At 35.3% G+C, this 25,085-nt stretch overlaps 1 protein-coding gene across 1 annotated transcript in view; it reads right to left on the minus strand.

Annotated features, from left to right (window-relative positions):
- LOC143244596 (voltage-gated delayed rectifier potassium channel KCNH8-like) overlaps window positions 1-24,273 on the minus strand; it is a 99,570-nt gene extending 75,297 nt beyond the window's left edge. The window contains exon 1 of the mRNA XM_076489572.1: window positions 24,106-24,273. Within this exon, the coding sequence (XP_076345687.1) occupies window positions 24,106-24,181 (76 nt within the window). The 5' untranslated portion in view covers window positions 24,182-24,273. The remainder of the gene's footprint in view (window positions 1-24,105) is intronic.
- Window positions 24,274-25,085: the final 812 nt, after the last annotated feature.

The raw sequence follows: 25,085 nt of genomic DNA on the forward strand, positions 1-25,085 counted from the left end.
TGCTATCCCGCGACCTTCAGATTGCGAGTCGAGCGCCTTAAACACCTGGTCATGTTGGGCCTAGCTTAATAAATGATGTAACGTTAATAGCTAATATTGCGTTCTAACCTATAGTTTGATTGAGAAAAACAAATCGTTAGTTTGTTTCTATAAAAGTGACAAACACACCAGAAATTCAATGTTCGTATCTTTCAAGCTTCTTAGGATAAAACACAAGAAAAATTTAAATTTTATTTTACGTTGTATTAATACATCGTGTTTAAAAAATAAAAAAGATGTTCAGTTCGTGTACTATTATTGCCTGCTGTGCCCAACATACCGACATACGATCAGACTGTGTCAGTAGACATAGAGTAGTTTTTAAAATGAAAGATCGATTCATTTTTAATTTATAATGTTTACTTAGGTTACATAACCATGTATAATCTATGAGATTAAATTATACTTTATGTACTTGTGTAGCAACAGTAAGCTATTAGCAGAAAGCGTCGGTAAGCTAATTCACAAGTTAGAGTCAACAATAACAATAATCTGTTGCGGGTATATTGTTATCCAACAATAATACAACTACAACTGCACATCGTATGTCATTGTTGTATGGTCAATAGGGAACCAACAGAATGGTGAAATACGGAGATTATTTCATTCTGTGTACTAACAGTTCACATGAATATCAAACAAAAGGAAACCAGTATTTATTTGTGCTGTATAAAATATAAAGAAAAAATTACTAGTGTTCTCTTTTAAAATCAATATGTTGAAACGTATGTCACTTCCTTGTTTTTGTATAAAACCGAATTCCTTTTGCCGAATTATAAAATTGTAAGAGAGTATGAATGCATACATATTTGATTTTGAATTACTTAATAAAATAAAATTTGTGATTTCAGAATAAATGCATAGTATTTATACTTTGATTAAACTGTAGTTGTTTCGTAAAGCACGCAACCCTTTAGAAATATTTAAGTTTATTGTGTTTCGTATTTGTAAGGAAACTACTTTTTAATAAAGGTTTGTTGCAAGCGTCTTTATTCAATGCAGGTTGAAAAGGCAAACGGTACGATATTGTACAGTTTTAATAAATCATAGCAAATCAACCTTGAAACCGCTTTTGTTCAAGGACTAAAGCGTACACTGTAACAGAATAGTACCTTCACTGACTGAGATAGGTAATCTGTAGGGATAAAAGTCCACCAAATCTAATCAAAACTATTGGTCTCTAAAAGCGCGTTTCCCATAAAAAAATTAGAAAATATTACGCATGGTTAAAATATAACTTTAATATATCTCGCTTGATTTGACGAAAAAATCTGCAGTTAAAAACATATTTATTTTTATTTGAAAAAGTAGACAGCTATTTCAACAGTTCGAACTGAAAAACAACAACATTTTTTTCAGTGCTGCTAAGAGAATTTCTTATCAATGCAGCCTTTAACAGTTACGATTGCTTTAACAATATTTAAGGCAATTGTTTTTCAATACGATTGTTTCCTCTTCTCAAGTTTGTAGAGCACTTATATTGGAAGTGTCTTGAATCAAATCATGATTACTTTCACTTGTAAAGGCATTGTAGGAAATTCATAAAGATGCCCAGACAGAAGGAGACAAGAAATGCTGAACGATTAGTTTGTTTATAGTTAAAAACAAACCTACACAATGGGCTATTTGTGCTCTGCCCACCACGGATATCGAAATCCGGTTTCTAGCGTTGTAAGTCCGCAGACATACCGCTGTGACACTGGCTTAAAAAGAAGAAACGAGATAAGTTAAACTACATTTATATACATGGTGTTTCAAAATTATCTCATTAATTTTAAACATAAATAATTAAATACAACTTTAAAGTTTTCAACACCTTGTGGCTCAACTTAAACAATGTTGTTGTTTTTCATTCGAGTTTTACTCTATAAAACGGCAACCATCCGCGAAAAGTCTTAATGCTTGAGTCAATGACAACGGTGCATCGTAAATGCACACGCCAATAGAAGAAAAATTATGGGGGTATGTTAAGGATATCGTGTATCGCACACCTATGGCAAAATTACGGAGCTGAGGACCAAGATAACGGACGAACGCCATCGCAACTGTAACTGTGAATATGTTGCAGTGATTGTGGACTTAAACTAAATACCGGTTAGAAACAACAAAAGCCAATAACGGTACACCTGTAGAGGCCTGCCAATAGTTCATCAAAAAACTGTCTGAGTTAAAATATCGAAAATTTCACAGTCGTATTTCCTTAGCTAGTTAATTCTAAAATTATAAAACAAGAAAAATAACTTTGGACCCCCTGTAGTTCAAACCTGATATCAGACAAACTGTAATCATAATAATATCAACGTTCAAGAGAATTAACCGAGAAACAGAGGGATAATATCGAAGTGTTATAAAAATGAACATTTTTGAAATAATTCAATATGTGGAACAAAGTCGTTGATTTCGTATAAGAGTATAATTTAAACTTGAACAATATAATTAACAAACTTATATTTATATTTGATATTTGAAACCTTTAGTATTTGGTGAAGCTTCATAAATATAGAAATGAGGGAGAAAAAAAACAAACACTTCACCTTTTAACTAACATGACATCTTTACTGGCGTAACCATGATCACTAATATGTACTTGTCAAGCGTACAATTGTCTTTGTTTTTGTTTGTTTGTTTTTCTCATTCTGTAATTTCTATATTGTAACTGCATCGAACATTTTTGGAGTTATTATGCACGTTAGTTGTTATTCTGCTAAAAGAATTAGCACCTAGGATCGTAAACAAAAGATGTAATGGATTTTACAAAAAGAATCTAATCCTCGACCGCTTTTTATTCACTATTATTCTTCCCAAGATATGGTTTTTTGATAAATGCTTGTTGTAATTTCACACAAAGCTGCACGAGGGATATCTGTGCTAATTGTCCCTAATTTTGAAGTGTAAAACTAGAGTAATTTCAGCTACTCATCACCACAAACTCTTTTACCAACGAATAGTTGGGTTGACCGTCATATTATAACGTCCAGCAGGAAGGCTGAAAGGTCGAGCATGTTTGGTGTCAGAGGGATTTGAGCCCGCGACTTTCAGATTACGCCTTGAGTGCTTTAACCACCTTAACCAAGCCTTTAATAATCCTTTAATCATTACTTTTGATGGTCATATTTATTAGTTTTCTTTTTATCTAAAAGATGAGCATACATTCTACAGAAATATTGTTTTTAATGAATTGTGTACCAGATGTTTACATTGCCTGAAGTTTAACAGCTTGTGGAATATAAATAATTATGTGGCAATATGTTTATTATCGTTATACGAACTATACGAAACAAACAGAAGTACCTTCGGGGCGTTTTTCATGATAATCAAAAGTTGCACAAAACATAATTAAAAATTAAATTCATGAACTTTTTCATGTTTATTTATCTTGAAGATACACAGTGTTTATGTTTCATGTATATATATATATATATGTATGTGTTTATCACATATCACATATGTATAGCAAGTAAGAAAATGCACTATACGTTAAAGAACGAGATGTCAGAACAGAGTTCAGATTTTTATAATAAATGTGTGTATGTTTTCCTATAGTGAAGCTACATCCTCGTTTTTGCGGAGCCTTTATGCAGAAATATATTTCAAAATCAAAGTTAAAATGGGCAGTAACTAGAAAAATCACGCCAGTTTCCTAAACTGATGTACATTAATACGGAAGAGTCTCTCTTATATAAGACTGAAAATATACTCTTTAAAAAAAAGAAACGCAAAAGGCAAAATACGAGACAAATTGTTAACAAGTTTATTCCAGGTAGTTCTGTATGACATGTGTGAAACTTTGCAAATTCACTGCTGAACATCCAAAGTCTGCAAAGGCGAAGTCCACGCTTACTAGGTGAAGTTTAACGTCACTCAACGTCAATAACTAGTATGCCCCCCGTTGAGCATCAATAACTGCTTGGCATCTCCTGCCCATGAAAGAGATGAGATGACGAATCACATCCTGTGGAATGGCTGTCCACTCAGCCTGAAAAGCTGCTGCAAGCTGAGGTAGAGTCTGCGGTTGAGGTTGTCGCCATCGCAGACGTCGGTCCAACTCGTCCCAAAGATGTTCGATGGGGTTTAAATCTGGTGATCTGGAGGGCCAGGGAAGAACGTTGATGTAGTGGTGTCTCAAGAAGACAGTGGTGAGTCGGGCTGTGTGAGGACGGGCGTTGTCATGTTGAAAAACGTCGTTGACGTTCACCATGATGGGTTGCACATGGGGCCTAAGAATCTCGTAGACGGTTGCGTATGGTCTGATCGGAAATCCTACGTAGCCCTGGTATGGTTGAGGCAGTAGACGTTGCAGTGGTGGTCCTATCCCGAAGGTGACGTAACCGGATGTTGCGACCTTGTGTGGGCGTGATCACACAAGGTCTGCCAGATCGTGAACGGTCACGAGTTGATTCATGTTGTTGGTGACGATTCCATAGCCTTGTGATAGTGCCTGGGTGGACATTCACAGCTCTGGCAACATCTGATCGAGATTCGCCTGCTTCCAAGCGAACAATGGCGTTGTTGCGTTATGCTTCAGTCAGTCTTGGCGTAACTGTATTGCGTGTCGGTGGCTTAACACTGAGCTATGGAAACCGAGAACCCGTCGCTTTTATAGGGATTTTGCACATGCTGCACTTGCAGAACATGCAGATCTCTCAAACAAATTTATTGGACACGCATGCGTTTTGGCGAAAAATCCGATGTTTTCCTCCGTTTTCAAAGTGCACAACTTTTATTGTCATTGTGGTCTGACAATCAGTGCCTTAACACGTGTAACATCACATACTCTGAGCTTGTAATGTTATTACATATATTTCTCTTTAAAATAACAAAAATATCCCTTTTGCGTTTCTTTTTTCGAAGAGTATATATAATAAAAAACAACAATTCTCACTTACGTTCTTTTACTTTTTTATTACCATCTATAAGTCTTTCATCTATCATTTCAGTAGTATTTTTTAAAACGAAAAAATATCAAAACGTGTTTTTTGCTACCTTATAAAAATAACTTTTTATCGTTTCCAGAAAATGAACTATTATTAGTATTCCCGTTCAGCTGACATATCGAGTGTTTCGACAGCTGAATTTTCTGTGTTCTCGTCTCGGTGGTATAAATGAAACACACAAGCATGAAGTAGCGATAAATAGCAAAGATACGCCCTTCATAAGTTTAATCAAGTAATGTTATAAATCATAATAATCTTATCCAATCATGAAGGAGGAAATGGAAACCCCGATGACGTTATAGTAAGTAATGCATTACCACGTAAAACTTCACTTTCATTCTGTTTACAACATGTGGGATTTTTCTAGGAAAAATATTATATGTCGTGACATGAAAGACGTGCTTTAATAAGCTTCCAACCAGGTACTATTGTTATGAATTTAAACAAGAATAAATGGAAAAAAATATTTTATTCAAAATAACTGTTTTGTATATACTATCCTAGATTGTACTCTTTAAAGTTTTAGTGTGTGTATATATATAAACACCAGCCTAACTTATTTTGTTGATTCAAAACTATCTCGGGCATTGCCCTTCTTTAGGCTTTCATTGTCCTACAATAAATCCTATCCATAGTTTTGTTTTATTATTTTCCATCAGTGTCCCTCTGTTGCCAGTTTCCAACAGTGCTAGTATTCTGCCAACTGTTATCAATATTTTTCTCATTAATACCTTTAACAGTACGCACGTACCGACTATTTTCATCAATTCACTTCCACAGGTACATTTGGTAAATGTTTTCTCCCTCATATCAGTATTAATTTGTATCTGTGTGCTTTCACATTAGTCACATAATATATGTAACATATATGACATTATCAGATTTCAGGTAAGAACCAGTTTGTACGTTTATTTTCTAACTTCCACCAGTTTCAAGTAGTTATTTCCAAATTTTATAAAGCTGGTTTGCAAATAACATTAGATACCAGCCCTGACGAAGGTAAATTTTGTGTAGACTAGTCGTTTGTAAATAGTAATACAAATTTTACCTATTTTTGTGACACAAAACGTCCATTTTTTTCTTGTTTTTACTCTTAACAATAAATTTGTTTATTTTAGAGCAAGTCCAGATTTGATTGTTTGTCTACTGTGTCCATCTTAAGGAATCTAGCCTTAGATTGTAGCGTTGTATGTTTATAAACCACAAATAATCAGGTTTAAAATTAAAATAACAACGGAATATGGCAATTAAATAATTAATATAAATTAATGTATCTAAGGTAATGACTTAATAACGTAAAGTATAATCTACTGATGTAGCTTACATAAACTGTTAATGAGAGCTTACATTATTGAAGATAAGAGCAACAGCGGTAGCCCTAATAAAGTGGTACAATATTACCTTACATATGAGTTACACTTTAATTTTGGAAAGATCGTTATATTCTGATAACCTGTTAATAAGATTGTTGAATATCCATCAAAATGGAATAACTTTTAGTGTTCAAAATTTTCGCTTTATTAACGTAACTTAAAAAAAAAAAGTACTATGTTTATTGACAGTAACGTGCTTGGTACACTCAACAATAGAAGCATCTTTGGCCCTTTGGACTAAGCAGTAGGATCAGATTTCTAGTCAGGTATAACCGTCCCATGTATTGAAACGAGGGGAAGTGAGTCAGCATCACCAAAGGTTTTTTCCTGCTTTATCTCAAACAACGGCAACAATTGTCGTTTTGATAGAGTACTTACAATCGAAATATTGGGATATGGACATGGCTTCACGGTCTAACTCATGGTCTTTACAATCTGTAGTGTGGACAGTTAACCACTAGGCAACTGCTTGACCCATAAATAAATGTCTAAGATCGATAAAATATAAGAAATTTCTTAATACTTAACGAAAAGCGTAACTATAATCTTGAACGCTTAATAAATACACCAAAAGTAAGCGATGTCAAACCTATATTACTTGAATTAAACATGATTTTCCTTTAGCTGTGGGATATCTGATCAAATTTCGTCGAAGTGTGAAAAAGGCAAGCATTTAACCTGTTCAGTGCCGTAGACGAGATAACTCGTCCAAGCCGATCGGTAACACAGTGCCACGGACGAGTTAATTCGTTCTCAATAATGCCTAACTTCAACGCTAGATGTCAACACCATACATGCATTTGACCACTTACAAATTGTTTCACTTTTGATCCAAAATGGCGTCACGAAAAAAGTTACAAAATGAAGAAGCATTACAGTTGTATTGTAGCAGCTGAAATACTTGACAGTCAACAGGTTAAAACATTTTGAAAAAGGGTGCCGTTAAAAGAAATTCCAAAATATCGACGTTTCGTATCTTACATATTTTAAAAATTTCGTCACGTGAATTCGCAGCTGTTCCAACGTATTTTCTTCTCAGTGTTCTTCCTGGAAAAACACTATATCCATTTCATTTTAAGATTTGGTCAAATTCTGATTTTTTATTTCTTCTCTTTCTGTTGTTGTTTCCAAATAATTATGTTATTCATCGAGACTCTGACAATAATACAAACTGTGGGAGTTATTTAGATGCTACAAAATGTCACTAATCCACAATACAATGGTCATTAGGATTCAACAGAACAATACTCACATACTTGATACAAATTGAAGGACAACAGATAGGTGGGGTATGAACATTTGTGAAAAAGATCTGATTCTGTTTCACAGATTGCTGCTGGAAGATATATTGAGGTACTCTCTTTAAAGACTGCAAGCAACCCCCCCCCTTACATACGGCCCAGCATGGCCAGGTGGTTAAAGCACTCGACTCGTAGTCTAAGAGACGTGGGTTCGAATCCCCGTCACATCAAACATGCTCGGCCTTTCAGCCGTGAGGGCGTTATTATGTGAAGGTGAATTCCACCAATCGTTGGTAAAAAAGAAATAGCCCAAGAGCTGTCGGTGGGTGGTGATGACTAGCGGCCGTTCCTCTTGTCTTACACTGCTAAATTAAGAACGACTAGTGCAGATAGCTCCTCTCGTGAAGCTTTGCGCGAAAATCAAAACAAACCAAATCCTTACACATACATAAACAAATACTTGGAGTAAATTCACACTTGTTTTAATCCAGCCAGAACTGTAATTAACTACCTTGAAAAATAAACGTTTTTCTAACACTCTCTTTTTTAAATGCAGTACTCTTCGACGTCTTAGTATATATTTCGACATAAGACAGCTTGAAGCTGCAATGGCTGAAACATGGGGTTGAATTGATCATAGCGTGGTCCTACTAAAGAGGAGATCCATGCTCAGCACGTGCAAAGACTGTAATATTGTCAGCGAACTTATATTTATTACTGACAATACTTTTAAGCCAAATATAAAATGGGTTATATATGCTGAGTCTAGCGAAGTGATGTAACCCTAAGTTTTACACTTATTAGTCCTTTAGCTCACCATCATGAACCACTTGAGTCTAAATATATTTCTTGAGCACATAAACAGTTTGAGTCAAAATCTACGTTCAACAGAAGCTCACGCTTCAATCTATCATTCTTTAATGAAACTTGATAGCTTATTCATCCTGAAGAGTACAAGAAACATGAAGTTTGTTTATTAAAAACACACCTCAACAATCTCATTATTTCACGAACTCAATTTATAAGGAATGTTTCTGGTTTATCACACTTATTGATTCAAGAACTTTTGAAAAGATATAAGAAATAAGCTATAGTAAAAGACTTTATTTAAAATTATCTTACTTAGCAAAACATCATCAAACGAAACAAACTGAAAATGCCAAGTATATTTACTTGAAGGATATAACCAGAAATTATCTTTGAAAAAGATATTTACTTACGAGCTTCTCCGAGCAAAAATGAAAAGGTGAAGCGAAACGTCTGTTATTAAGGTCTAATAAAGAGAGATATGTTCTATACCAATAGAACATCTTCTTTTGATGTAATCTCTTCTTTTCTCATGTCAAGGTGAATAAGGTTTGAGAGATAAATGACCGAGAACCTTCAGGTTGTGAATGATTTTCTGTCTGATATAACAACATTTGATGATATATTTCAAAAATTACCTTCATTTCCTACACGAAATACGACTCCCAAGATAACAAGAAAAACAAACAATGCTTGAATAAGACAATATTTTGAGACTGGCAGAAAGCAACAACAAACTATAGTTATTTTATGTTCCTAATTTTCATATCAAATATAAAAGTATTACTGATTACGTGGTAGGATGTTCTTTCAGAATCATGGTTTCTATTTCTTCACTTGACTTTTCCTGTAAAAACTCGTAAATCGATGATTAGTTGAAAAGGTAAAAAATGAATATAGTTTTATTAACGCTCGCTAAAAGAAGCGTTATTTCGAAATGCAAACGAAACTTTTAGCGCGAAATGTTTTGAAGATGACAAAAAGTGCGTAGGTATTTCTTTTTACATTTATGACGTGATAACGCAATTAACTTGTTTACTTGAAGTAAACTGAAACCTAATTGTCTGATACAAGTTGTGATTAAGAAAGGCTATGGTAGATGATATATTTATCAACGCTTCGTTATAAAAGTGTCTCATTTGTACAACCATCAACTGGGTTTGAATTTCGCGCAAATATACACGAGGGCTATGTGCGCTATGTTTCCCTAAGTGTAAGATTAAAAAACAGGGAGTTAGTCATCACCACCCACCGCAAACTCTTGGGCTACTGTTTTACCAACGAATAGTGGGATTGACCGACAAATTATGATGCCCTCACGGTTGATAGGGCAAGCATGTCTGGCGTGACTGAGATTTGAACCTGCAACTCGCAGATTGCGCGTCAAGCTTCCTGACCACCAGGCCATGCCGGGTCACAGGTCCATCCCCAAAAACTTTAACTTTCCAGTTTTACAATTGTTGTGTACGATATTATACAATGTTTTCCAACACTTTGATTTTACCTGAAGAAGGCTCAGCATAGAAGACGAAACGTCGTTTCACTCTATGAAAGAGAAGAAATACTCCATTAAAGCCTGATATATATGCAAAAATGGCTCGTTTGGGTTGAGAAAATATATTACATATAACGATGTAATAAAATATATTACATAGTATTTTCTCAACCCAAACGAGCCGTTTTTGCATATATATTTCTTTACAAGTGGGTTTCCTCGACATCACTGATCCATTAAAGCCTGGTTTGTATAATTCAAAAGTATTAGGTTAATTGGTAAATAACAGTTTCGACTTCTTCATAGTACGAGAAGTGCTCGGTACAAACGGAATTTTACTTTCTGTAGACCAACCACTTCAGATTACAAACACCAAGTGTACACTTCTAACCAGTATAGCCCTTCATTTAGTACAATGCATTTCCTTCTTTATTCCACGGGCTTAACCATACCAGTTCTGTAATACACATATGTGTTGTTACGAATGTCGTTTCGGTAACTGCTTCAACAACTGTTTCCTGAGAGTATTACCAACAAAGATTTTCCATTAGACATTGGTGGTGGTTGATGGTTAATCATTAGAAAGCAAACTGTTGTCACGAAGTTCCCGTTTTGTATCTCACAGCACGTATCATGAAAAGACGTTAAATAGGAAGCCACACGCTACAAATGGGGTCCAAATTGTTAAATAGGAAGCCACACCCTACAAATGGGGTCCAAATTGTTAAATAGGAAGCCACACCCTACAAATGAGGTCCAAATTGTTAAATAGGAAGCCACACCCTACAAATGGGGTCCAAATTGTTAAATAGGAAGCCACACCCTACAAATGGGGTCCAAATTGTTAAATAGGAAGCCACACCCTACAAATGGTGTCCAAATTGTTAAATAGGAAGCCACACCCTACAAATGGTGTCCAAATTGTTAAATAGGAAGCCACACCCTACAAATGGGGTCCAAATTGTTAAATAGGAAGCCACACCCTACAAATGGGGTCCAAATTGTTAAATAGGAAGCCACACCCTACAAATGGGGTCCAAATTGTTAAATAGGAAGCCACACCCTACAAATGGGGTCCAAATTGTTAACACAGTCATTTGCCGACCACAATTTACTCACATGTAATGAATGGGAAAGATAATTCGTTCATTTTCTTCATATCCGCGCTACCGCTAATATAGCGGTAAGTCTACGGACTTACAACACTAAGATCAGAGGTTCGATTCCCCTCGATAGATTCGGCAGTTAACCAGATGTGGCTTTGCTATAAGAAAAACATACATACACACCTAATCTTTATAGTTCTATATTTGTAAAAGTAAATAAACAAATTGTTAAAAATTAATTACACCCTGTTTCCTTATCTTACGTTAAATGTAATATTTTGTAAGAAAACGAAGGTGTTTTACAGAAAAAAGTGAAGAACTAGGAAACACATACTTGTTCATAAACAGAATAAATATTTTATTTATAATATGACCTTAAGTATCAGCAATAACTAATAACTAGCCTCTTTATTAGGAGGTCTCATGCATCAGTTAACCTCTGGGCAACATATTTCAAATAAAGTTAGGGAGTTAATTTATTAAATGCGTATTTGATCTACTTGAAAATACATTCACATAGATCATGAATTGTCAGAAGTTCATTGGTTAGTTTAAGAACCTCTTTGATCGCCAAAGGGGAAAAACTACCATGCTAGTCTTGTAGGAAGACGGTTATCAAGAAAGATCGTTTATTTGATCATCTCTTATCTGTCATCAGAACCTACCAACAATGAGGACAAGACATATTCCTTCATTCGTGGAACCTATACCACCTCGAGTTTAAATTATCGTTTTTTGTACAACTCGGCTTTCGATGAAGTTCCTACAAAAGTGATCAATCGGTACACAATATATTTGCTAAATTACCGTTTTTTGCAAGTTAGAATAGATATTTGTATTTATTGACTACCACTCGGTGCCACAGTACACAACGACCTGCGTTGTTGTGTAAAATGTTGAATTTTAGAGAAAAAGTTATATGAATAAACTGCCTAAGTTTTTTTTGTTTTTTTTTAATCCAAGAGTTTCGGTCCGATCGTGGACTAGTGGTTAGCGTACATACTGGAGACCCGTGGATCTTGGGTTTGAGCAGTGGTACTAACAAACAAACATTGTGGGTACATTATAAGAGTGGCAATCAATCCTATTGTTTGATTAACAATGGACACTCGAAGCGAAAAGAGCTAGCAATTGTTGCCTTCTGTTTGGCCTTTGTGATAACAAAATTTGAAATTTGATAGTTAAAAGACTGCATATCATTGATGCTTTACGTATATATAAATGGCAGGTGTAATTATAAACTTCTAATACAACATAACGATATTTTTGTTGTTTCGTTTAAGTGATAATTCTGGCTAAAAACTGTTTGGAATTAACTGGAAGAAACAATAAATACTGATAAAGTATTCGCAAAGAACAAATGTGTAAACAGTGATAAGATAACAAATCTTAGAGCATTAGAAGTGGAAAAACATTACTCATACGTATCTCAGTAAGCTTATTCGCTTGTATAGACGTGAATAAACGCATTGCGAAAACACAAACTTTACAAGGTGCTCTGTTACACTCAGTTATTACACCTGAACCAAAGTATTTAAGTACCAGAGATAACGCAAAGTGAACGGTCATAACTTTTATTACGGACTGTAAATTTTCAAAGGATTATAAACTTATTTTTAGAAACAACTTCAACAAAGGTAATTAATAACACACTCAAGCAAATGTGTTAAATAAATATGTTAAAAACTTGAAATGTGTAATTTCGTTTAGTGCCAAACGTTTGGAAGTTAGTAAAACGCATGTCTCAACATGAAGACTCTCATAAAGTTATGAGTTTAACTACGAAAAATTCATCCTTGCATTTACGTTGCACTAGAAATAATGAGAAATCAAGAGAACGTCTGAGTTACTTGTCAGAAGTACATTAGTTTTCTTTTATAGAAGAAACATCTTTTGTTTGGTTGGTTGGTTTTGAATTTCGCACAAAGCTACTCCAGGGCTATCTGTGCTAGCCGTCCCTAATTTAGCAGTGTACGACTAGAGGGAAGGCAGCTAGTCATCACCACCCACCGCCACCTCTTGGGCTACTCTTTTACCAAATAATAGTGGGATTGATCGTCACATTATAACGTCCCCACGGCTGGTTGGGCGAGCATGTTTGGCGCGACGGGGATGCAAACCCGCAACCCTCAGATTACGAGTCGCACGCCTAACGCGCTCGGCCATGCCGGGCCCAACATCTTTTGTTACAATTTGGAAGCAACTAAAATATCTGGTACCAATCAATTACATTTGTTACAATGCTCTCCAAGGAGGTTTCTAAAAACAGAACATTGAATACAAAAGATGACATTTATATATAATATTGTTAGTTGTAAAGTGGTTGAAGATGTACAAGATCATATCAACGAATATTGCTTCATGTACACATCACTGCTGTCTATATGTCAATGATGACTCGAAGTCGCACTCTAGAATCCATATTGTTGTTTTATTGAGATATTTGAAACTAGCGAGTCACTTGAAAAGTCGCAACATGAAAACAAATTTTGCAAATGTACGTTCCTAGGGAAATTCAAACTCATAGGCCCGGCATGGCCAGGTGGGTTAAGGTGTGCGACTCGTAATCTGAGGGTCGCGGGTTCGCATTCATGTCGCACAAAATATGCTCGCCCTTTCAGCCATGTGGGCGTTATAATGTGACGGTCAATCCACTATTCGTTGGTAAAATAGTAGCCCAAGAGTTGGCGGTGGGTAGTGATGACTAGGAGCCTTCCCTCTAGTATTACTCTGATAAGTTAGGGACGGCTAGCGCAGATAGCTCTTGAATAGCTGTGCGCGAAATTTAAAAAACAAACAAACAATCAACTCATACTTAGGAAGTGTCTATTAGTCATTTAGATAACTTCAAATGTTTGATTGTTTTCAGAGAAACATTTTACTTACACAAGGTGCATTTAATAAATGATGTCAACGCCATCTGCTTATCCTGTTTGTAAATTTTTCATAATTACAAAAATAATTTTAATTCAGATACTTGCAATTGAATATATAATGTAATTACATATAACCAACCAAGGGTTCAACAGTAAAGTTGAGAGAGTGAATCATTTAAATTAGTGGTTTAATTCCTACAGTAGACACTATTGTAGAACTTTACAGCATAATAAACTTCAATTAAATATCCGCGTGTATTTTTAGTGTTTTCTTGTGTTATGCGACACCATACCACTGGTTTTCTGCACTATGAACACCGCGAGGAATGAACTCCGGATTTTAGCGTTTATAAGCTGTAAACTTATCGCTAACGCTACTAGAGGGACGTTTTAAGAGATTAGAGGTTAAGTTTCAGCAATAACATGTTATGTTTATACGGTATACTGTTATTTTGGTTTTAAACACTCGGCAAAATTTTAGGAATAGCGTTGTGTTTAATCATGAATAATGTGGGCTTACGTTTAAATAACGTGTGATGAATTTAAGTTCATTCAACGTGTGTTTTACATTTATTATCTTGTGACATATGACAATTGTAGTAATATTTTTTGTAAAAAGGTTTATAGTGCAAGTAGGAAATAGGAGTTTCTTACTTTCATTCAGCTTATCTCTATTATTTTTACTGCGGATAAATAATGTACATCTGCAGGAGAACAAACTGTACGCTATAAATAAACCGTAAGCATATTATTTCAGAAGTATATATATATAATAACACTATCATGATGGAAAAATCTTTAATAAACAGATCTGTTAGGAAGGTTATTGTTCTTTTATCAAACATAACTGGCTTTTGTATTTTCTTGATAACTATTGATGACAAAATAGCAGACAAACTCCTACTAGATTTTTTAAATCGTACTAAAACACCATAAGATCTTCCTAAGAAAAACAAGTTTTAAAAACATCATTATAAACATTTAACCTTAAAAAATGTCAAATCCAAACGTTTTGTCCAGTTGACCTTTTGAAAGAGGCCCGACATGGCCAAGCGTGTTAAGGCGTTCGACTCGTAGTTCGAGAGTCGCGGGTTCGAATCCCGATCGCACCACACATGCTCGCCCTTTCAGCCTATAAGTTGGCGGTGGGTGTTGATGACTATCTGCCTTCCCTGTAGTCTTTCACTGCTAAATTAGGGACGGCTAGCGCAGATAGCCCTCATAGGCTTGCGCGAAATTCAAAACAAATCTTTGCAAACAGATTCAATTTTAAGGAATTTTTATTATTTGTAATTACTTATAACTGGCCCAGCATGGTTAAGGCACTCAACTCGTAATCCGAAGGTCGCAAGTTCAAATCCCATTACACTAGACATGCTCGCCCTTTCAGCCGTGGGGGCTTTATAACGTGTCAGTCAATCCCACTATTCGTTGGTAAAAGAGTAGCCCATGAGTTGACGGTGGACGGTGATTACTAGCTGCCTTCCCTCTAGTCTTACACTGCTAAAGTAGGGACGGCTAGAGCTGATAGCCTTCGTGTAGCTTTGTGCGAAATTTAAAACAAACAAACATACTTATAATTTGGTGGGTTTACTATCAAAATCACTTTATAAAATATGAACAAAATGTTTACTTCTTATACGTGTACATTTATTTTAACAGCTTCATTGATTCAGTGGTAAACTGATTTATCAGTCTAGCTGTGAAAGAAGCGTACTCTAACAAGTTGCTCTTTAAACGTGAAAAAGTGTCTCCTAATTATAGAAAATTGAAACTAAATTAGGTTTACGTGTGATGTAACGAAGATGCCAAACGTCAAAAGTGTTTATTAATTTTGAAGAAACATACGTTAGTGTCAAACACATGTAAAAAAGGTTGTAAAATACAAAATGGAGAACTAATATAGATCCCTTTCTAACGATAAAAACTGGGTTTCGATATCCGTGGTGGGCAAGTCACAGATAGCCTATTGTGTAGCTCTGTGCTTAAATCCAAAACAAACAAACGATTCTTTTTAACGAAGACAAGTAAAAAAATAATTTCATTTTATATTGGAAAATAACCTTAATATTTTGTAAATAGCTAATTCGAGATGTGTTCTATAAGACGTAATAAGATAAACATTTGTGAAAAATAGTTGTCTTTGTTTTCTATAATTTTAGAAATATTAAACAGCTTTTTGTATTATGTATTCCTCACTGTGGAACAGAGGGTCCATTCTTAAATCTTGATATGCAGTAAAATGATCTGAGCTTTCATGGTTTGTGACGTTTCGGTAATTCCACCAATCAGAAAAAAGAACATATGATGTAAACTGGTTACCTATCCTCTGATTAGCAGTTTTAAATTGGGGTGGTTACTCCTTAACCACATAGTGTCTTGATCTGGCTGTGCAGGTTAAAAATACCAAAATCAGGTAATAAGACTTGAAAGTGTACTGTAATTAGTTCCATAAAATTCCACAAGAGCAGTATATTTAAACTTAGGTAGCTACAGCGGTATTTGGTGGTGAAAGTAAATAAGTGATGTTTCACCTCCAGGTGTAATACCTACTATTCTGAGTACATGTACCTAATACTATTACTACATTAACTTGGTAGTTTAATATCAGGGTGCTCATAAGAAAGAAAAAAATCAATATTTAATATCTTGATTACTCTCGACTCTGTATTTTTTAGCTCTGGCCCAACCATATAATTGCATGAGATAAGTAAGCCTATCACAGACGTTTCTTTAGTTCCCTCTGGCGGTATTATAAGTTGAAAAATAACAAACATCAATAGATCGTAAAGTGATATCGACTAACCTTACACACGAAATGAATGAGTTCCGTATAGTTAATATAATCTATTGAAAAATTTTCATAACCTGTACATCAGGGAGATCAACAGTTGATAATGACTCCGGTGTACAAAATTAAATTTATTACGTCTAAAAACATAAAAGGTAATAAAATATATAGGCATTAAAGTTAAAATAATTTTTAAAAAATATTTTAGCTTTAGTTACCGGTTGTACAAGCAGAAAATCTCTCAAAACAAAATCCCTCTAGTGATCAAATTCAGAATTTATGATCACAAAGTATTTTAATGCATATAATTACGGACTAAACTGTTTTGAGATCTCTTGGGCTATTCTTTTACCAAGGAATAGTGGGATTGGCCGTCACACTATAACGCCCCCACGGTTGAAAGGGCGCGCATGTTTGACGCGACAGGGATTTGAACCCGCGACCCTCAGATTATAAGTCGAACTTGAGAGACCATACACAAAAAAAAAATCTTAAAGATGGGTATTTATTTTGAAGTATATATATATATATATTTCAATTATTTTCGAACAATGTTGTAATTAAATATCTTGAAATTAAAAACGGTGTATTAAGTAAATTTAAGGTTTAGTTTAAGAAGAAACAGTGAAACTTATAAATTCACAATTTGAATATTTTCTTTAAACCTTGACTAACACGTACAATACTTTCTATATAATAACTATGAAAATTAACCTCAGAAAAAGTATTCATTAATTTACCATTATTTTAGTAATTCGTAATTAAAACCATTAAAACTTGAGTTTTGTGTTTCTTAGCTCCAGCTATTATTAAAAGTCATTATTTTTTATAGAATTTGGATCTCTAATACAAATCATTACCTGTGTTTTACGTAAACAATACGAAGGGTAGAACGATGCCTCAATGCAGGTTTCCTAACTCGTGATAGTGGTATTAAGTCTCGTTTTAATAAGGTTTAGAAAAACCACTATCGCTGAACAAAATGGCTAATTAACAAAGAGGAATATTTTCAAATAGTAAACGTGTTTAACAAAGTTGCAATGCCACATAAGGCTTCTGCTATTGTAAAATATTATACCAATGCAGCATAATTATTAAGCACCATTGCTGTTATTGTTTGTTTTCATTTTGAGGGATATAAAATCTTTGATTAAATTGCTTCTGGATATTGTTATATGTATTAACTTCGGAAAGAACTTATAAATTTTTACGCAAATTTAGTGATGTACAATTTGTAACGGGTTTACTGTTATACATTTATTTTAATATATATGTTTGTCTCAGTTTAATATATATTTAAAAATGCACATAACGTATATTGTTAAATGAGTATTGCGAAAGTCTCGCCTGTTCTCTAAATTTGTAGAAGATCCTCGAGCGTAAGAATCAGCAATGTACTACGTGCATATGTAAAATACCAGTATTGTTGCGCCATGAGAATTTTCTAGAACTTCGCTTTCAAGTTTATGAAGTGCAACACGCAGGGAGACAGTTTAATATTGTTGGTCTGCTACATTCCGTATACTATAAACCTCGGAAGCTATAACTGTGATAAACGTTTATTAATCAAAAAACTACAGATATTTGACCAGGTAGAGTTAAAACATTCATTATGAACCACTCAACTACCGTAAATTAACTTCGGACGTTAGTACTTATACGAGGACGTTAGTTATTGTCGTGCTTAGGCGTGCTTTAAGCTACCTAGCTATTAAGAGAAGTATACCTGTGTATTACCAATAAAATTAATTAGCTCTCCTTACTTGGTTTGTTTTGAATTTCGCGCAAAGCTATTCAAGGGCTATCTGCGTTAGCCGTCCCTAATTTAGAATTGTAAGACCAGAGGTAAAGCAGCTATTCATCACAACCCACGTCAACTCTTGAGCTGCTTTTTTACCAACAAATAGTGGGAATGACCGTAACTTATAGCGCCCTTACAACTGAAATGACGAAATGTTTGATGTGACGGGGATTCGAACCCGCGACCCTCAGATTACGAGTCGAGTGCTTTAACCACCTGGCCATGCCGGGCCAACCCTCCACGAACGTGAATAAAAAGATTCAGTTCCAAATCAAATAGAAAACTGAGCATTGTTTGTAAGTTTGTAAAACTCTCATATCGAAATCATTATTTGTAATGACCGTTATTACAACATTTTTTTTGTTTGTATATTAAAATATATTTGATTTACGAGAGAAAATTTTGCGTATCAATGTTACTGGTAAGTATGATACATACTGACATACATTGAATTTTTAAATTAAAATTAATATTTCTGGCTATTTGAAATTGCAAGACATAACGTCCGAGATAAATTATAATACTTAAAATTTTAAATATAACTTAATATATCATGAGACAGACAGTTTCTGGTGTATAATTTTAAATATATCTCAATATATTATAATAGCATACTTTCATGTACTTATACAAAACTTTGAAGTGTTAAATATAGATCATATATATATCATACACACTGCTGGCCAAAATCCTAAGTCCAGTGAACATAAAGAAAACATATGCATTTTGCGTCGTTACACTCAACCACGTATTTGAGTAAAGCTTCAAAAGATGAAAATAAAAATAAAACCTTTTCAGCACTTAATAGGGAAAAATGTGAACACCATGAAATTAGCCTAAATACTAGCTGGTCAAAATTTTAAGACCATACCAAAAAACGTCCTAAACATGATAGGAAATGCCCAACAAGAGGTCTTAGTAGTAAGTTGCATGGCCGTCATTGCAAATAACTGCAAACATTCGCTTTGGCATGGGCCATATAAGCGTTTGAAGGAGGCTTGCTGGAATGGTATTCCAAGTGGTGAAGATGGCTTCACGAAGATCGTGCACTGTTTGGAATTGTCGTCTATTTCTATAGAGTTCCCTTGCCATCCACCCCAGATATTTTTAATGAGGCTTAGTTCGGGCGAACACGCTGGGTGGTCCAAAATAATCACGTTTTTCGCCATGAAAAAGTCCTTTGTCCTTCGGGCATTATGGATTGCAGCATTGTCCTGCTGAAAGATCCAGTAATTTCCACACAAGCGAGGGCCTTCAGTCAATAAGGATGCTCTCTTCAACATGCCAATGTAGCCAGCTGCTATTTGACGCCCCTGTATAACCTGAAACTCCATTGTTCCATGGAAGAAGAAAGCACCCCAGATCACGATGAAACTTCCTCCGCTGTATCGTGTAGAAAATTTCTCCGGTGGGATATCCTTATCGTGCCAGATGGCTTCCACAACACGAAACAGCTCGGTTAAACATTGCTGCGAAGCACCAAACATGGGGCATAGAAAAGTGGAAGAAGGGTGGCCATTTAAGACGTTTACAGTTTTTAAAGCCTTTCTCTCATAGATGCCGGCTTATTGTTCTTGAGCTGCATTCTGCGTCCGTAAGGGCCTTAATCTGGTTCGACGATCGGCTGGTGTCTTGTCGGACAACCCGTCGAATCCTCCTGCTCAACGCTAGCGAAATTTTTTTGGGGCCGACCACTTGAAATTCCCGTTCTGTATTCTTCAGGGTCTTTTAAGAAATTTTCAACAGCAGTTTTACTTCACCCAATCTCACCAGCGATGGCACGTTGAGAGAGACCTTGCTTTTGCAGCTCGACAATTCTGCCACGTTTAAACTCTGTCAACTTTTTAGCCTTTGCCACGTTTTTACCCAATGTAACACAGGAGATGTCAGTGGTAGATGTTGACAACGCTAATGCTTGAACACAAATGACTAAATTTTGTTACGTGTTTACCGATTAACGCTTCGTTTTAGTGTGGTCTTAAACTTTTTACCAGCTAGTATTTAGGTTAATTTCATAGTGTTCACATTTTCCATATTAAATGCTAAAAAAGTTTTTTTTTATTTTCCCTTTTCTTATTTTTATCTTTTAAAGCTCTACTCAAATAAGTAGTTGAGTCTAACAACGCAAAATGCATATTTTTTCTTTATGTTCATTGATCTTAAGATTTTGGCCAGCAGTGTATATATATATGTGTGTGTCTGTGTGAATCGAAATGTCCATTACGAAATTCCAACCACTCAAAAACAGAAAGAAGAAAACGTCCATTTTCAATTCTTCTTATTAGTTATTAAGTCGTAGTTAAATATATCTGTGGTCATACACAGCACACAAAGGCTTTGAAGACATTTCATCTAATAGACATGACTTTATGTAAATATTAAGCTAGGTAGAGCTACGGAAGATCAAACCAGCGATTAAGGGTCGAGTGTTTTGACTCATAATGTCTTAACACGTTTTATATTTCACTGTTTTCTACGGTCCGGCATGGCCAAGCGTGTTAAGGCATTCGACTCGTAATCCGAGGGTCGCGGGTTCGAATACCAGTCGCACCAACCATGGGGAACGTTATAATGTGATGGTCATTCCCACTATTCGTTGGTAAAAGAGTAGTCCAAGAGTTGGCGGTGGGTGGTGATTACTAGCTGTCTTCCCTCTGGTCTTACACTGCTAAATTAGGGACGGCCAGCGCAGATAGCCGTCGAGTAGCTTTGCGCAAAATTCAAAAACAAACAAACTGTTTGCTACAAATTATCAGAAGGCCACTGATATTTTAACATGAAAGATAGTTGTCACAATAACATTATAGTAGAAATAAACCACCCTATGTTTCCACCCCCGTGTCATTCCCAACTTTCACCCTTTAAATAACTATTAGAAAATTATAATAATTGGAATTACAAATACTTACTTTATTAACTTGTAAGTTTAATTAATTATAGTAAAAGGATTTAGGTGCAGTTGGAGCTGAGACAAAATGCTTAACACTTAACCCTTAATGTGATCCTCCATAACGGCTAATTAGTTGACATTTGAGTCATGTCTGACAAATTGAATATCTCCAACGCTTTGGTACTGTAATTACAAATTTTGTGTTATAAGTTAATATACTTTATATATAATAACGATCATTGCTCTAAAGGAAAATTACGGAGCTTGGAAGTACTTTGTTCTGAAAACAAAACTCTGTTTATGTTCTTCAGTAATACTTATAATTCTCCAGATAATAAAAAGTTAGGAAATAGTAAAAGAAATCTGATGGTGGCGAAAGAAGTCTTGTATTTCTTTGTATTTCCAATAAGTTGAAAGAGTCCTTCAGGAAAGTAATCCCACAAGAAAATTTTATTTCAGCAGTTTATACCACAGTAATGTCTTTATACGTTAGTAAAATATATCCTTTGGTTGAGAGACCAATTATGGTTTTCAGTTGTGTCTTTTATTCACTACGGTTAAGTTTTCTTGTGTTAATATACTTTCTGTGACTTCGCGGTGTTGCTTTGACAGCAATGAATACAAGTTAAAATTTTATTCAAGTTGAAATAGACATTCGTTTGTACCAGTTCTTGATATATTCTCCTTACTGATTACTTACTATTACTTCCTTCTGAATTTGCTCATGAAATACCGTCAATGAAGAAAATAACTCTACTTGCTCAGACTGAGTTCACTAAGAGCCTATATTATCCAGTCTCTTAAAAAAAATGTTTCAATATTATTAAGTTCCACATAACACCTTTTTAATAATATTAATAAAAACTGACAACTTAAACAGTATAGAATAGCAATTTGTCCATGAAAACATAAATCAGTCATGTTTAAGATCAAAATTTAATACGCACAACATTAATGAGACTAAAATAAACTCAATAACATCTTCAAAATATTAGACTTCTACACATACATATACTGTGGTTAAGGCGCTTGACTGTCATCTGAAGGTAACGGGTTCGACTCCTCGTCACACCAAACGTGCTCGCCCTTTCAGCTGTGACGGTCAATCCCACTTTTCGTTGGTAAAAGAGTAGCCCAAGAGTTGGCAGTGGGTGGTGATGACTAGCTGCCTTCCCTCTAGTCTTACACTGCTAAATTAGGGACGGCTAGCACAGATAGCCCTCGAGTAGCTTTGTGCGAAATTCAAAATAACAAATAGCAGAGCACAGATAGCCATGATGTTGTTTGTGCTTTAATTTAAACATTCTGTTTTACACTACCATCTAGCGTCAAACAGAGGATATTGCTAGATGATATCACAAAAATATGAATGTTTTAAATTTTGTAACTGTAGAAAATCGTAAAAAGTTTTCGAAGAATTCGAAGAATGAAAATCACAAGGAACAAATAATTTAATATTGTTTAACCACAACAACTCTGCATAGCCTTGTGATGTCATTTCATATTTCTGCCCTTATTATATACCTAGCCCCGTATTACGTTTTTCATTTAACATGTACAAGACCATGTTTTCGTAACGTTATATCGATTTCCACTGTATCTTTCACTATCTTCGTTAAATTTCATTTTTTGTGTACTGGTTATAACATTCTGTCATTTCATTATTAGCTACTAGTTCTACTGATACATTAAAACAAGTATATCATATATATGAAAATCCCGAAGTATGTTTCCGTGTTTCTATTCGAATTTCGCGCAAAGCTATTAAAGGCCTATCTGCACTGGCCGTCCCTAGTTTATCAGTTTAAGACTAGAGGGAAGACAGCTAGTCATCACCACCCACCGCCAACTTTTGGGCTACTCTTTTATCAAAGAATAGTGGGATTGACCGTCACATTATAACGCCCCCACGACTGAAATGGCTAGCATATTTGGTGTGACGGGGATTCGAACCCGCAACCCTCAGATTAAGTGTTGAACGACTTAACTTACGTGGCCATGCTGGGCCCAATAGTAAATGAAACAAAAAAAATCGCTATTATTATTATTAATTTATTATTAATATTTTTACTTAAATACATCATTTTCATCAGTTCAGCTTAATTAGCTTATACTGCAGTCTCTTTTTCTATTCATAAATAAATATCCATACAGTATAATAAAGAGGTTTTGTTCGTTTGTTTTTGAATTTCGCACAAAGCTATTCGAGGGCTATCTGTGCTAGCCGTCCCTAATTTAGCAGTGTAAGACTAGAGGGAAGACAGCTAGTCATCACCACCCACCGCCAACTCTTGGGCTACTCTTTTTACCAACGAATAGTGGGATTGACCGTCATATTATAACGACCCCACGGCTGGGAGGGCGAGCATGTTTGGAACGATCGGGATTCGAACTCGCGACCCTCGGATTACGAGTCGAACGCCTTAAGACGCTTGGCCATGCCGGGCCTAATAAACAGGTAAACAAAATGTTAAAAAAATATTCTAATTTCTTCTTTAGTTCGGTTTTGTTTTTAACAAAAATACTGAAATAACTAAATTAAGCCCAAACTAAAGATGCGTGAATTTCTCTGAATAGTAGTAACTTTTTCGGATACTTTCACTAAGGATTAACATGGCTTGAGCCTGATACGAAAACGATTCTTGTGGGAACCATTTCGTTTCGAATTCAACGAATCCCTATAGCGATAAAAACAGCCAAGTGCACATAACCGCGGATCCAATCATAATATTTTAATGCAAGCTTTACTTACGGGTGCCGTCAAACCGAGTGGCGATAGTATGGAGAAAGGTGTTTTGCGGTGCAACAAGTCCTTTTCTGGGCGGCATCTCGTTAAATTGTTGTGGATCGAATTACGCGAAACTTCCTAGAAGCGTTTATGTTTTGTTTATTTCTTGTGCCGGTTGGAACTGTAGGAAAATTCCCTGAAAATGAGAAAGATAGCACATAAGTTTCAATGTTACAACAGGACCTTATCCAAGAAACTGATACACTTGCATATACGTTGCCATTTAATTGAAGTAGGAATTAATAAATTTACAGTAAATCTGTAATATATCGTCATTCAACACTAAATTGGCATTGTAAAAGTGAAACTAAGGTAAGGTGTTGACTGTTCAATACCAATTGTTGTCTTACTTATAATTAAACATAACTGATTACATTGGCTACGAGTAAGGAGCGCAATTACAATGACTATTATCGACCTTCTGAAAACACTATAAAAACGTATTTTGCTGGAGTTATGACTGCTAAAAAAACACCTAAAACTTAACAATGAACATTAAACGTGAGAAATAAATTAACATGAATCTTAGCTGAAAGGATTTTTTTTTTGGCCACAATGAAAAGCGTCTATTGGTCGGTTTGTTTGTTTGTTTTGAATTTCGCGCAAAGCTACTCGAGGGTTATCTGTGCTAGCCGTCCCTAATTTAGCAGTGTAAGACTAGAGGGAAGGCAGCTAGTCATCACCACCCACCGCCAACTCTTGGGCTGCTCTTTTACCAATGAATAGTGGGATTGACCGTCATATTATAACGCCCTCACGGCTGGGAGGGCGAGCATGTTTGGAGCGATCGGGATTCGAACCCGCGACCCTCGGATTACGAGTCGAACGCCTTAAGACGCTTGGCCATGCTGGGCCCTATTGGTCTGTACAAAATCATTAGTTTTAATAATGGTCCTAACTATCCAATTTGTAACCACTAGCTCTCCTCGTTATAATAAGATGTA

The sequence above is a fragment of the Tachypleus tridentatus genome, chromosome 1 (assembly GCF_004210375.1).
Source record: "Tachypleus tridentatus isolate NWPU-2018 chromosome 1, ASM421037v1, whole genome shotgun sequence".
Lineage (NCBI taxonomy): Eukaryota > Metazoa > Arthropoda > Merostomata > Xiphosura > Limulidae > Tachypleus > Tachypleus tridentatus.